The 15,345-nt window shown below is 31.3% G+C and overlaps 1 protein-coding gene across 2 annotated transcripts in view; it reads left to right on the plus strand.

The window, feature by feature from the left end:
- The window catches only part of LOC145242134 (uncharacterized), a 68,055-nt gene extending 53,996 nt beyond the window's left edge, over positions 1–14,059 (plus strand). For both annotated transcript variants that reach the window (XM_080105065.1, XM_080105066.1), the window contains 4 exons: positions 522–554; positions 2,125–2,160; positions 5,300–5,392; positions 13,748–14,059. In XM_080105065.1, the coding sequence (XP_079961191.1) occupies positions 522–554; positions 2,125–2,160; positions 5,300–5,392; positions 13,748–13,891 (306 nt within the window). In that variant the 3' untranslated portion in view covers positions 13,892–14,059. The remainder of the gene's footprint in view (positions 1–521; positions 555–2,124; positions 2,161–5,299; positions 5,393–13,747) is intronic.
- The last annotated feature ends 1,286 nt before the right edge of the window (positions 14,060–15,345 follow it).

Below are 15,345 nucleotides of genomic sequence, written 5' to 3' on the forward strand. Positions count from 1 at the left end.
AGGAAGAAACAAAATTCTCTCTCCTCTGGAAGTCATATGATTTTTGCCAACTTCCATTAATTGAAAGGTTAAATTCTGATCTTTCATCATTCAATCACTCCTCTCCGTGTAACTCATAGCTTTCGATATGTAACAGTGAGATCTCCTTGTGATTCACGATTTGTTTTTCTTACATAGTAATAACTCTATCAAACCAAGTCCATTAGAGTTTGAAAAGCACGCTATGAAGCTAAGGATGTAAAGGCAACATTCGACCTGTTTGAAGTCCATGCCAGTAAGAGACAGTTTTCTCTTTGAATTTATGATGACAGGGTAGATGGGGGCACTAGATTACCAAATCACATGACAATATCATCCTCTCATGTTAAAAGCTAAATATCTCCAAGGGAGATAATTTTGATCTCAGCGTTATTTGAATGCCAAAATTAAAGTAAAAAATAAATGTTTTACATTTTATCTTATTGCTATTTTAAATATTGCCTAAATTAAAGTTATAATTGTTAACATATTTTTGTTTCCAGTATTGTCAGCAGACCCCATTTACAGATCTAAAAGTAAGTGAATTATTTTTTCTTTTGATTTTTTTTTTTTTAAGATTTCTATAGAATTTCATTTTTTTTAAAAAGATTTCTATAGAATTTCATTTTTTTTTAAAAGATTTCTATAGAATTTCATTTTTTTCAAAAAGATTTCTATAGAATTTCATTTTTCTAAAAAAGATTTCTATAGAATTTCATTTTTTTAAAAAGATTTCTATAGAATTTCATTTTTTTAAAAAGATTTCTATAGAATTTGATTTTTTAAAAAGTTTTTTTTATAGAATCTCATTTTTTTTTTAAAGATTTCTATAGAATTTGATTTTTTTAAAAGATTTCTCTAAAATTTCTTAGAATTTGAACACACACAATATAAATGATATTAGCAGAATGTGTCAGTTTGTTTTTTATGTTTCATTTATTTTATTTTTATATACTTGTGAACCTGTCCATTCTCCCTTGGCAGCCGCCAATGTGAGAGACGATGACATGGCCAGAAGACATGATAAAGAAGAGAAAACCAGAGAAACAGCATTGGGGTCAGCAGTTGTTGAGTGGGGTTCACATGGTTTTATCACAAAAGCCTACTTGACACAGGCACACATAAAAAACAAAACCTGGTTGATTGTCAGAAATAAAATAATTGTTGATTGATTCCAAACCACCAGTTAAGGTTATGCTATCCATGGCATCATCCTTTCTCATTATGATGTCATAAAGAATTTACACACACCCCTCCTTGTCTATCACCTCTATTTAATTATATGATGTCATCCAGTGAGCATGAGGTGTGTGGAGGGGCGGATAAGAAACATGCAAGATCAGAGTCTTAATAGTATACTAGATACTCCCATTCCCCCAAATCTACATGTACATCTAGACAAAATATCTACACTCTTCACTCCTTCACACATGAACACCAGGTTCAATCCTTATTACAGAACCCGCTCTTGTGCAGAATCCGCCCACCCTGAAGAAAAAAAAAGAAAGAAAAGATTGTATAATGAGCATACCAGAGATGGAAAGAAAATATCACATACTAAAAATCATGTAAATTGGTCAAGCAGTTTTATTTTGAAATTAGAAAATTAAATTTTATGGATAAACTAGGAGCCATGATCTTGCAACACCATTTTGAAAACAGTCTGAAAGAAAATAACTTCAAATAATTTAAACTGGCATGATTTTAAGAAGCCATTCTTAACATGGGGGTGGGGGATAGGCATTCAAAAAAACTCAACTTACTTTAAAATAATTTCCTTTATAAAGATAAAACTACTGAATTAATTTATGTGATTTTCGAAAAAAAAAAAAAAAACAATATTTTCTGTTCCCATACAGTTTTAATAAATACAACTTAACAAAATCCAGGATGGTGGAAAATTTTGGGCATTTCTAGAGATAATCAACCCTTTCTCAAAAAAGAAAAACAAACGTTGTTTCAGTTGTTAAAAATGTTTTAATAATATTTTTTTTAAATATTGTCTTTCTCATTATTTTATTTATTTTTCTTTGGGGGGGGGCTGAAAAAGTTGTGTTATGAGTTAATATTGATATAAATTTGGTTTGGTTATTTTTATGATTTCAGTTTTCCTTCTTAACCAATAAAGATAAAGATAAAACAGTAAGTAGACTCTCATTTATCTTACTAATTTTTAATTTAGTCATGTGACAATGGGGTTGGCTGGGATTGGCCGCATTAATTTAATAATGAGTCATGTGATCAAATGTAATTAGGTCAGTTGAATTATATAACACTGTGGTTGGCTGGGATTGGCCACATTAGTTTAGTAATGAGTCAAATGGTCAAATGTAATCAGATCAGTTGAATTATGTGACATTGTCATTGACTGGGTTGGGTCTCTATCTTTAGTTATAAGTCATGTGCTTGAAGGTAACTGGTCAATTGTTAGAGTGATACTGGCTAGCTGAACTGAGATGTATTGAATTAATAAAAATTTGACTGATGGTTGAGAGACCGAATGTTACTAGGTTAGCTAAATTGAACATCAGAAAAGGATCACCTAGTTATTGATGGCCTTTTGTTGTCATACAACAACAAAAGGCACCCAATAACTAGGCAGGATCATACAAAACAATTATAGGAGATTGCAGGAAGCCGTACAGAGCATTAGTTTCCATGTGAACTTCTAGTTGCTGAGAACATGAATGTGCAGGCCAAAATTGTTTGTGGCACAATTTTTGCTCACTTTTATCATGCTCCTCGATAGCTCACTTTGGTCAAGATCAAAGTGTATCGCTTTCTTTAAACACCAACTACGGGTGAAGATCAGATGTGTTAGAAGAAGGCTGCATCGCGCGGCATTTGACAGAAGATGGATACATGTGGCAAGTCTGTGTGTACGAAGAGGAGCCAAATTTGAATACGTGTTCCCCGCCTAGGTGTGGAACGCGCAGTTCTGTAAAGTAAAATTAAACAAGTAGCCTCTCAGCTAGCTGAGTGTGTGTTCCATCCCTCCCCGATTAGGAAGCCTCCAAGATCCCCATCCCCTCTTACCTGCAATTTTTGTTTTCACCCCTTCCTCTAAATTTTACCCATCTTGGAGAAAAAGAAATACAATCTAACCTCCATCCCTTACCCACAAAAATTTCTTTTCTCCATTCACCCCCATCTAGAGGGCATCCCCACCTAGAGACTGACCCGCAGAAGCGAGGTTCCTTTTACAAACCTAGTGGAACGGGCAGTCTATCAACTAGACGGGGTTGGGAGGGTCCTACTAATCACCTATTGTTTTTTCTTCCCCCGCCCTCGACACAAATGAATTATTGTACCATTTTATTATCTTTTTTGTTTTTACACGTCAATAAAAAATGTTTTAAAAATTGGGAGTTAAGTAGGACGTCCCCAAATATGAAAGGGTGAATGCGGTATTATGGTGAAAGAAGATACTAGCTGGGAGAAACTTTTGACTTTGTTTAGTTCTGGAGTGACAAGGATGACCAACGACCCCCAAAATCCTCCCTTTTGAGTTGGCCATGTGCCTAAGTTTTTTGTTCATCGTTGATTTTGACTGTATTTTTTAACATGAATAAAAGATTTAATATCTCAAAGTGTAGTATCTGTTCTTCAGATGCGGCACTTCCATTTCTCGTTCTCTTTCAGTGGAGGAGAAATCCTTCACGACTGAGACAATTTTTATTTTTGTACCTTTTCTCCACGTTAAAAACCGACCCTGGTGTCTAACTCTGTCCCGTGGGGAGGCATTGTAAATAGGTACTATCATTTGCAGATTAGGGCCGATTAAGTATATACCTCATCTGTGTTAAGACCAACAATAGTGATAGACATATAAACATGCTATCTATATAATATCGGGTGCTTCTCTATTATAATAATGAAAAAAATATTGAATTTCAATTAAAATAAATGGTACCTACATAATTCTCATGTCACAAATAGTAACATATTCAAAAATTATGGAAAACGATAAAGTAGAAAAATAATTATTCATGTAAAACGGTTCTGATAAGGGTAAAAAGAGTTCCGATAAGGTTACATGCTGGGCGGACATATTGGGTCATGTGATGTAAGCAAAAGTGGAAGTAACTCAGTTGAAACAAAGTGTAGCAGACAGAATTTATTCAGAAAACAAAAATAAACATATATACATGATGTGTGAATGTTTAAAAAATAAGTTTTTCTTTAACTGTTTGAATTTTTAGGGTTTTTTTCATAAAAAAATAACTGATCAAATTTGTGAGAAATTGAAAACTTATTTACTTCCCTGTTAAATCTCCAATTCAAATCAGTAGATTTAGAAACTGAATCACTAGATTTTACAACTGTATTTTTTCATCAATAATTATTTTCCTACCTTATCGATTTTTGTAATTTTTGGATATTTTACTACTTGCGACATGACAATTACATAGGTACCACTTGTTTTACTTGTTATTCAATATTTTTTTTTGTTATTATAAGATAGAAGCACCTAATATTCCGTTCTTTTCTTAGTTAGTCCGTATGTTACACTTAGAAAAACGCTAAATACAATTTTTAAAAGTCAAACTGCTTAAAAAAAAAGATTTTTTTTAAAATCAAATTTGCAACACTTAGTTTTAAAAAGGCCTATCTGGCAACCCTGGACAAGAATATGAGAGTGACCTCCCTTTGATGTAGCCTCGTTTTCAAATATCTATATAATATTCTGCCTGTTCCTGCCTTAAGTTAATATGTACATTATGCTTTAAAAAAGATCAAATACAATTTTTGAAGGCCAAAATGCTTTTTAAAATAGGCCAAATTTCAGGGTTGTTAAAAAGGCCAATCTGGAAACCCTGAACAAAAATATGAAAGAGATACCAACCCCCTTTGATGAAGCCTCGTTTTCAAATATCATAACTAGCAGAACCTGTGGAAATTCCACAGCGGACTTATTCATATGTAATATATTGATGTTGGCATTTTGTAAATGTCCAGCATAAATGCAGACGTCCTGATATTATTGTAGCTTTTTTTGTTAAAACTGCAAAAGTATTTATCTAAGCTAGCAGGGACGCCCAGCATAGCCTGGTTGTAAAATGTGCTTAAATATGATATTTTGATTTATACAGATTTTGTTATATATTATTATACAGTCAATTTTCTATCGATTTTTATATATTATAAAGTTGTGATTTCAAAAATAAAAAAATATGTCCATATGACTTGGGTGCATCAGCTTAAACCGAAACCAAAACTGATTATTTATGGTTTTCTATTTTAAAAGCTAACTTCAATTCTTTTTTTTTTGTTTTGTCAGCATCTGAGAGCTTATGAGATTCTGAAATTAGCATATGTGACTGATGTATGCTATTTGATGCTTGACCTTGATATTCCGAATGATAACCCACACGTAAGTAACACTATCGCTTTCCTAATGTTGATTTTGAAATTGCAATTAAAGATGATGAATATCAGTTTTCACAACTTCAGGTTTGTTTTACAATCCACAGAGGTATGAAAAAGTTGTCAAAAACAAATACATAGCAAATACATGTTATTAAAGGCAAGATAAGTTACTTTTCTACCTAGCTGAATAAGATTTTAGTGTTTTTATTTCATGTAAAATGTTTATCCTGATCGTAAAAAAATTTTTTAAAAAAGTAATGTTGAACGCTGCCAAAGAACAATAAAGGATGGCTGTGGTGTCTCCTTACATCTTCAAATCAAAATGCTGGTAGAAATCCACCCAAGAAATGTCACGGTAACACTTATTGGGTGGGTTATCTACCACCATTTTGATTTATTTCTTACTAACAGGCCAACCGGCATTGCCTGGTCGTAAAATATGCTTAAACATATCTTGATTATTGCAGATTTTTTATTTATTATTATACGAGCAGGACTTGTTAACCGGCATTGCCTGGTGGTAGCATGTCCATCCCCTGTGTAAAAAATTAAAGTATGGCTGTTGTTGTTGTTGCCCAACCCCCAATCTCATCCTGTTAAGAATGGATTTCGCAATGGACACCTCCAACCTGGATATGGTGAACTTACAGCATTACGGGCCTTCGAAATAATGCCTATAAAATGTACATATTGCAAGGCGTTAATGATTTTGCAAACGTCTTTCAAATGTATGTATCGCAAGGCAGTCGCAAAAACTGCCCCCTCTTTGGAAAGAACGGCCTAGCTGACAGTGAAGGAAAATGATGTCAGAGTTTGTTGAGTGTGTCGGAAGTTGATTAAAGTATATAAATGGGGGGGAAAAAAAGGGTTCAAACAAACCATTATATAATAACAATAATTTTTTTTAAAAATAAAGGAAGGAAAACAATTGGTTTGTTTGTGGTTGTGGTTTATTTTAGCGCAGCTACAATCTTTCTCTTTGCATATTAGTTTCCATACTGTTGTGCTCTAATATCGTGGGTACATTTGTTTATCTATGCAGAAAGCGTAAATTGTTGTAAATATAAAAACAAGTGTTATATAGTGGGATGCATTAGGATTATTATAACATAAAATATCTTACCGCAGGGTGTCCAGTCTTCAGGTGGGTATATTTGCAGAACATGATAGAAGAATGGAATAATTATGAACAAATAAGAAAATCACTCGCTCTTACATAGCGATATACGTTTATTATGGAGACACACACATGTAACGACAATTCAAACATATTACATGAAAGGTTAGAAGTCCAAGTATGATAACTGGAACGAACTGGAATGATGCTCATTCTCCATTTTAAAGTCACTGTGTTTTTCTCTCCACTGTCTCTACTTTCGGTTGTTGATCTTGTGAGAAGTCGTGAGAATTTAAAGTTTAGGACTAAGGGGGAGGCAACTTTGCCCAAAGAAGTAAAGAATTACTCCCCTTGCATTGTACTTTTGTATCGTCCTAACAATGAAGAATTGTATTCATATAAATTAAAAAAAAAAAATTTGTTTGTTGTAGTTTACTTTACCACAGCACAATTTTGCGGGTACATTTGTTTATCTATGCATAAAGTGTGGTAAACAGTAAAATAAGTAAACAAAGCATTAGTTTATTTTGGGCTATAATGATTGTAGCGCATAGAGAGAGTGACCATATTTGTATAGATCTAGCATGTTTGTTTATTTAAAAAGATGTGTAATTTTGAGTAAGTGATTAGTCGGAGGGCAGCCAATGATAATGGCCGGAACTTGTATAGGGAGAAATGTGGAAAGGAAAGGTAATGGTTTGTCTATGAGTTCATGATCCAATTACGAAGAGAGACAGGACACTATATGTAGAATGTGTATATTTATATATAGTATAGACTGGTGTTGGTGAGAGGAATTTAAAATTAGAGAGAAAAATAGTAACTACTTCCTCTAAAGATGGGGTGATTTTGATGATGGCGCTCCTAAGATGAAATGTAGGCTTGTATTATAACGACTAAGTAAGTCTAAAATTCCGTTCTAAAGTTAAATAAGGTAGCAGCTAATAGTGTAAACATAATACATTGCAAATCTACAGTACTTTGGTGCAGAGGGGAATTTCTGCAATCAAAATATTATATATGGAGATTATATTGGACCCAATATATAGAAATAATTTAAAAAGTTAAAAAAAAAAATGTGCCACCACCAAGAATCGAAACCAAAACTTACAATTTACTTTTTCCTTTGACATTAATGACTGTACAATGAAAACATTTTTACTGCAAAGCTAAAATTAAAACACAAACCAATAGCTATTAAGTCATGCATGCATATTTGTAATGCTGTCATTCGACCTTCACCTAGTAAATTTCATTTTTTTAATTTTCACACTTTTGCATCGATTTTCCCCGGCTAAAACCCAAATATAAAGTTTTACATGTGTTCGAATACCCTATATATTAAGTTTCATGTCTGTAGACCAAAAACTGACAGGAGTTTGGTAGGTAAAATTTTTTAAACAAATATATACATGCATACATAAATATATATAGAAAACGTGTTATGTTTACTATAACTTTTTTATGCAAATATGACACAAATATAAATCATGTAGAATATCTGCATGAATATAATTACACGTAATAGTTAACTAAAGATGAGCATCCATAAATATAAAAGCGAAAATGTATGTATGTATGTGTGTTCGCTTTTTCTGTGTGTCTACAAAAGGCTTCTTTCAGAGAAGCGGTCGGTCGGTTCACAACTTTTTAAAACTTTTTATATCACATACAAATCGTAATATCTCACAGTTAACAACGAAGCTCGCCTGTCTATTTAATTTGGTCGATTTCGGGAAGATAAATATTCAATATTTGTCGCTCGCCGCATGTGGGTTAGTCTTTTTCCTATAACATCTTCGGGGGGAAAAAAAAAGCGTTCAGCAGTAAGTGAATACCATCCCGCAGTCAAAACTTGACTTCATTTAAAACGGGCACCTGCTAAATCCAACTAATTAAAGAAATTCAAACGTGTTTCTGTTAGCATCTCGCAGTGGGGCAATGGTTAACATCGCACTTCTTTTTTTTTTTTTTCACACTTTAATTTACAACTTTGCCTCAACTGTTCGGGTTCGATCCTCATACTTACTTTTTTTTTTTAACCCCCTCAAACACCCGGGCAACGCCGGGTACCCCTCGTTAGTCCCATAAGAAAACAAAAAAAACTAATAAGGAATTAATTAAAAGGAATATTTAAAACAAAATGCAAATTAGCTAGATCTTTTGCAGATGAATGCAATTCAATGATCCATATATAAGAAAGTTGTATTTTCTTTTTAAATACATTAAGAAAAGGGTTTTAATATGAATATCAATACACCAAAAAAAAAAATTTAGATTTTGAAGTGAAGTGAAGTGATTGTCGAGACTTCAAAGATACCGTGGCTTTTCTTGTTCTCTGGCAGTGTTCAACATTACTTGTCTTTCAAATTTTTTACAACTTTTTTGTATCTTTGTAGATTGTAAAACAAACATAAAACTATACTTTCAATAAATCAGTGGTCACCCATTGGTGATCCGTGCAAAATATTTCAAGGTTTATAAAAAAATTGCAATTTTATTTCAATTATGAAATTTTCTTTTTTTTTTTCAATTTTCTTATTAATTTGTCTAATCTGGGCATGAGGCATCCTATCAGATGCCAAATATTCACCCGCTCTTATATATTCCAACCAAGAGATCTTTTTAAGATTCTGATCGTCCTTTCAAGTCCAATTGTTTGAATTTCTTGCACTTGGTTCACTGGGTATATATGGCAGGTAGTTTTTGTAATACTTTCAAAAAAAAAAAAAAATGACCTCTAACATATGTATATATTCAAGACCTTTTGCAATTGCAAAATATGACATCATCTAGCCATAGTATAAGCGAACATGATCTGTAAAGTTCAATTTTTTTTTTTTTTTTACAATAGTCATCACTTATCAAGGCCCGGAGGCCACTCGAGGATAAAGGTTAATGAGTGTATGGTAGTCATTGGAACAATATTGTAGTAATTGTTAGTGGAAATTTGGTAAATTGAATTACTTAAAGGGATGGTCCATCAAGAACTTGTTTACACTGGACTTGAAGACGACCACACATTGTAGTCAGCTGGAAAGCAGGGAAATGGAAGAGAGTTCCACAGGCGCGCAGTTCTAAGAAAGGAACTTTGTTCATGGAATCTTAGGTTTAGGTTTAAGCACAGATAAAGAGTGGAGGAAATTATTGATAGTGGTTTCAGTTAGACGGGTGTTTTTCATGAAAGTTTGGCAAGACGAGCACTTGCCATGAAAATAACAAAGCAAAGACAGGTTTGCAACGTCTCTTCTGTGGTAAAGAGGTTGCAAGGAAAAGAAAAGGGCATCTCTCACTGGGCTACAAAGTCTATTTTGAACACTGTCAAGGCAGGATAAATTGCTTCTAGCAGCTCCTGCCCAGATGTAGCAACAGTACTCCATCCTAGTATGTACTTGGCTCTTATACAGATAGAGAATAGCATCGGCAGTGAGATATCTACTTAAGCAGTAGAATGATCCCACCATTTTTCCAGCGACCTGGGCAACAGATTTGATGTACGTGTTCCATTTCAGATCAGGAGTAAAGGTCAGACTCAGAAGCTTGTCTAAACATAGAGCCTCCTCAAGATGAGAGCCGTTCATTTCAGTTGACGGCTAACAAAACATATTATGGACGGTGTATAAATTCAAAATTGGATATCTGGTTACTTAAAAGTTTCTTACTGTAATAAGTTATAAAAAAAAAAAAATAAAAAAAAACATTTTTCTCAGCTCAATTTTTATTGTCTAGATCAGTAGTTGACAAGCAGTTATCCGCAAATTAGTTTTTCTATAATACCATAGGCAATTTCATCTTGTATCCATGTTTAAAGTCGCCTTAGACAAATATTCAAACAGTATACTTATTACATTTCTGAATTTTTGAGATAAGGGTTATTTTGTATTATTTGTGTTCTTTGGACTACTGTTCCTATCTTGAGCGTCATTTTCAACGTTTCAGTTGATGTAACTTCTGACCTTCTTCATCATTTTTATAGATAATGTACACACTAATAAGTAAACAATAATATATATATATATATATATATATATATATGTTAAATATTAATTATTAATCAATAATTACTACGTGCATAAAAGTAAGTCATCTATATACGTTCATGTTCCAGAGTTTGCTCCTCATCAGTATAGCTAGACTTAATTGACAAGGATCGAACCTACAATGGCTTGATAAGTAGTCTAGTGTTTTACCACGCGACCACCAGGCCCTTGCCAATTTTTATGCACGATTTTTATCGCTTATAAATGTAAGATTGTTGAATTTTTAATAATTTTTTTTTTTTATTAGCGATTAATTTCTTTCTTTTTTTTTTGCTCCCTGAACGTTTTTTTATAAGAAAGGAGTTATTTGCCCTTTGTTTACATTTTTTTCCCCCCACACTTTAGGATGTATTACTTTTTTTATTTTATTTAAATATTATTTATTACTTATTAATTAATTTATATATATATATATATTATATATATATTATAGTAATCATAATTATTAATAAATAATATTTACAGCTACAAATAAAATAGGTTTAAGACTACCAAAATTCGTACTAGAACTGTCTGCAAGTACCCATGCCATTGTGGTTAGAGTATTCCTGAAGGTTCAATTCTCAGTGTGGCCAACCGAAAAATATAATTGCAAATTACTTAGAACCACTATCCAGTCATGGCTGAAGGAACGAGAGCATGCTACCCCATGAAATAAATGAAAGGTTCCATCTAAAATTCTGTCCAAATTCCCGAGTCTGGCAAACATTTCTGAGTTTGACAAGATACACCTGAAGAAGGTTGGAGGTTACATCAACCGAAATGCTGTGAAAATGACACTCAAGATAAGAATCCAAATAATACAAAATGCATATATTTTTTTGTCTTCTTATAAGCCTTGTTGCACTTTGCTATTTTTTACCAATAAATTATGATGTGATTCAAGATAATGACGTGGCCAGAGATTAGCTTGCAAGCCAATTTCTAAAAGCTCTGCAATAGATGTCAGCATGTAAAAATGGACATTAAGATGAAGATTGTCTTTGGTTAGTTCGGTTATAGTCAGTTAATGAACTTCCTAACTTTCAGTGGGTCTGCTACCGGAAGTGGTGACAAGGCAAATCAGTTCCTCCACTTTTAATGTTCTTCAGTATTTCTATTGTGGAGCGATTTATTGAAATAAAATAAAATATAAGAAAAGGACATTATTGAAAAATATACAATAAATTTAACAAAATTATACAGATAAAAAGAATACAATTAGTTTTGATTTGCACTTTTAATAACAAAACTTAAAAAAAAAAAATGTTTTTATTTTATTTGAAATTTTATAAGAAATATATTTATGAAATTATAAAAATAAGGGTTTTTTTTTTTTTTCTAATTCCGTGGCTAACATTGCTTCATAAACTTACATTGTTCTTTACTTAAAAAGATTTTAAAAAATGTTTTCAATAATTCTTAAAAAATAAAACTAATTTCAATAATTCGTAATTAAAATAAGACCAAAATAAAACTTTTCAATGATTGTTAAATAAAAAAAGAATGATCAAAAAAACATTTAAAAAAAGAAAAAAAAGTACATGCACAGGGGAGATATAGGCGTGAGAGAAAAAAAGTGAAGGAACTGATTTGCCTTGTGACTACTTCCGGTAGCAGCCATGCTGGAAGTATGTTAGCTGACTATTACCGTTAATTCCCTTATTTCTATCCGTACCTATACATAAAATTTTAATTAAATTTTTATTTATGGATTTTTTTCAAAATCGATTTTCACTCAGCGATGTCTGTGTAGAGATATATTGCTGGCTGAAAGATTTCTTAGGAAAAAGAAAAACTTTCAAATATAGTCATGTTTACAATTTTTTTCTTTGAAATAAAGTTAAAAATAAGATTTGGAATATGAGGTCAAGTAATAAAAAAACTGTTAACATGATTACTGTATTCTAAAAAAAAAAAAAAAAATGGCATTTCTTACAACTGTAAAATAAAACTAGTTTTTAAAAAAATCAAAATGAATTAGTTTAAATCTTAAAAATACCAAAGATTATTTAAATATTAAAGCAATTTTAATTACATTCTTCACCAACATATTCTTTGTTTAGTTTTATTTTTGTTTTATGAATCAAAAATAAAATCTATTTAAATAAAAAACGAAATGAATTGTTTATTTACATTCTAATATATTAGTTATTTCATGAACCTAACCAATAATTGCCCTTACTGACTTCAGATGGAACCAAGGACGTCTTTAGATTCCTTGAAAAATTTACCCCCTATTGTAACTTGAATGTTTTAAATCTAAACATTACGATTTCTATAACCAACAAATATTGACTTATGTCTGAATTTTTGAGATAAGGGTTGATAATTTGTATCATTCAGATTACTGTTTTCAATCTTGAGTGTTATTCACACAACGTTTCAGCCAATGTATCTTCTGGCCTTCTTCAGGTGTAGCTTGTTGAACTCTGAAATCTGTACAGAATTGTGAACGGAATCCTCTATTTAACCCACAGAGGTAGGATGTTCTCATTCCATCAACCATAACTGGGTAGATATCATAAGTAACTCGCAATTGTGTTCTACATATTGCCCGCACTGAGGATTGAACCTTCAACCTCCAGAAGAGTGTCATTTACAACTGAATTTTACCTGGTATTTAATCTGTACGCTACAGGTCCTTGCCCGATACTGAGGTTTAATTCTCAGTGCAGGCGATACGCAGAATACAGTTGCGAATTATTTAAGACTTGTACATGGTCATGGCTGATTGAATGAGAGCATTCTATCTCTGTGGATACACTCAAAGAAGATCAGAGGTTACATTGGCCAAAACATTGTGAGAATCATATTCTAGATGAGAATAGTATTATGTTTTTGAATTTCTGAGATGAGAATTGATAATTTGGATTATTTGGATTATTCAGACTACTGTTCTCATTTTGAGTGTTATTTTATAAGGACCCGTGACATAGTGGATACAGTATTTGGTAAAGTTCAGTTGTAAAAGTTACACTCTTCTGGAGATTGAAAATTCAATCCTCAGTGCAGGTGACACTAAAAATACAAAAATACAATTGCAAAGTACTTAGAACTTCTGTGAATGACACTCAAGATGAGAACAGTAGTCCGAATAATCTAGATAATATAAACATTGGCTTTTATATATAGGAGTGGGGTGGGTAGGTGAAAAAGATGGAAGAAAAAGTTCTATTGCATTTCTTTTTAATTTTAAAACCTTTTTTGTTTAATTCTTTAGTTACGGTACACACTGGTGAAAAAATTTGCCATGGAGCAAACTCATCGCAGGAAATACATCAGAGACTTGTTAGAGAAGCTTAACAATGGAAACCTTCTCGCGGAACTTATCGTTGACAAAACTCTCCGATCCACACCATACTAAAAGAAAAAAAAAACAATCAACCAAACAAGTTTCTGCTTGGGTAAAAGGAGATTGAAATAGGTATATAAAGAAAAATGAAATTATTTTTAACGCTTGAGGCTATAATTTCATTTTATTTGCTGTAATTTTCAGATAAAAATTTCAAATAAAAAATGTTATAAAATATTACATTGACTTTACACTAATTTTTTTTTTTTTAATTTCCAATAATATGAACAACACTTGTTTTGTATTTTTTTATCATTTTTAATTGTTTTTATGTAAGCACGTATATATACGTATATATAAGCACTTTTATAGAAATAGTCAGCTAACATACTTCCTAACTTCTGGCATAACGCTACCAGAAGCGGTGACAAAGTAAATCAGTTCCTTTGCTTTTTTTTCTCTCATGCCTGTTAATTATTTGTTATTTTGATTTCAATAATTTTATTTTTATACTTTCATAAACATATTTATTATATAAATTTAAAAATAAAAAAAACATTTTTATACTTTCATAAACATATTTATTATATAAATTTAAAAATAAAAAAAACATTTTATACTTTCATAAACATATTTATTATATAAATTTAAAAATAAAAAAAACATTTTTATACTTTCATAAACATATTTATTATATAAATTTAAAAATAAAAATAAAAATTTTTTATACTTTCATGAACATATTTATTATATAAATTTAAAAATAAAAAAAAAATTTTTTTATACTTTCATGAACATATATTATAAAATTTCAAATAAAATAAAAACTTTTTTTTTTTAATTTTGTTAATAAAAATGCAAATAAAGATTGTGTTATTTTTATCTGCATAATTTTGTTAATTTTTATTGTATATTTTTCAATAATGCCCTTATCTTATAATTTATTTCAATAAATCACCCCACAATAGAAATACTAAAGAACAATAAAAATAAAGGAACTGTTTTGCCTTTCCACCACTTCTGGTAGCAGGCACACTGGAAGTTAGGAAGTATGTTAGCTGACTATAACCTGCTTGAGACTATTTTCATTTTATTTGTTGGAATTTTCAGATAAAAATGTCAAATAAAAAATATCTTGCTATAAAACATTACATTGACTTTACACTCATTTTTTCTTTTCTTAAATTTCCAATAATATGAAAAACACTTGTTTTTTTTTTAATCATTTTTAATTGTTTTTATGTAAGGTTTTGTCTTATATGAACAGAATGAAGCTGAGTGTTACAGGATGCTTCTGTTCTTCAAAAAAAAAAAAAAAAATCATCCATGGAACCGTTAATAAAATTCACAATCCTTTTTTGCAATCCAACCATATTTGGTTATAAATAAGCTTCAGTATATACTTGACTTGTCTACCAAGTTTCAATTATCAATGTCCAACAGTCTTTACTCCAATGACAAACACACCTGGGTATTACGTGCAAAATTAGCAATGGCGCTTATACACTCCTCTCTTGGCCGTGATG

The sequence above is a fragment of the Euprymna scolopes genome, chromosome 21, assembly GCF_053919585.1.
Source record: "Euprymna scolopes isolate OS-2025 chromosome 21, ASM5391958v1, whole genome shotgun sequence".
Lineage (NCBI taxonomy): Eukaryota > Metazoa > Mollusca > Cephalopoda > Sepiida > Sepiolidae > Euprymna > Euprymna scolopes.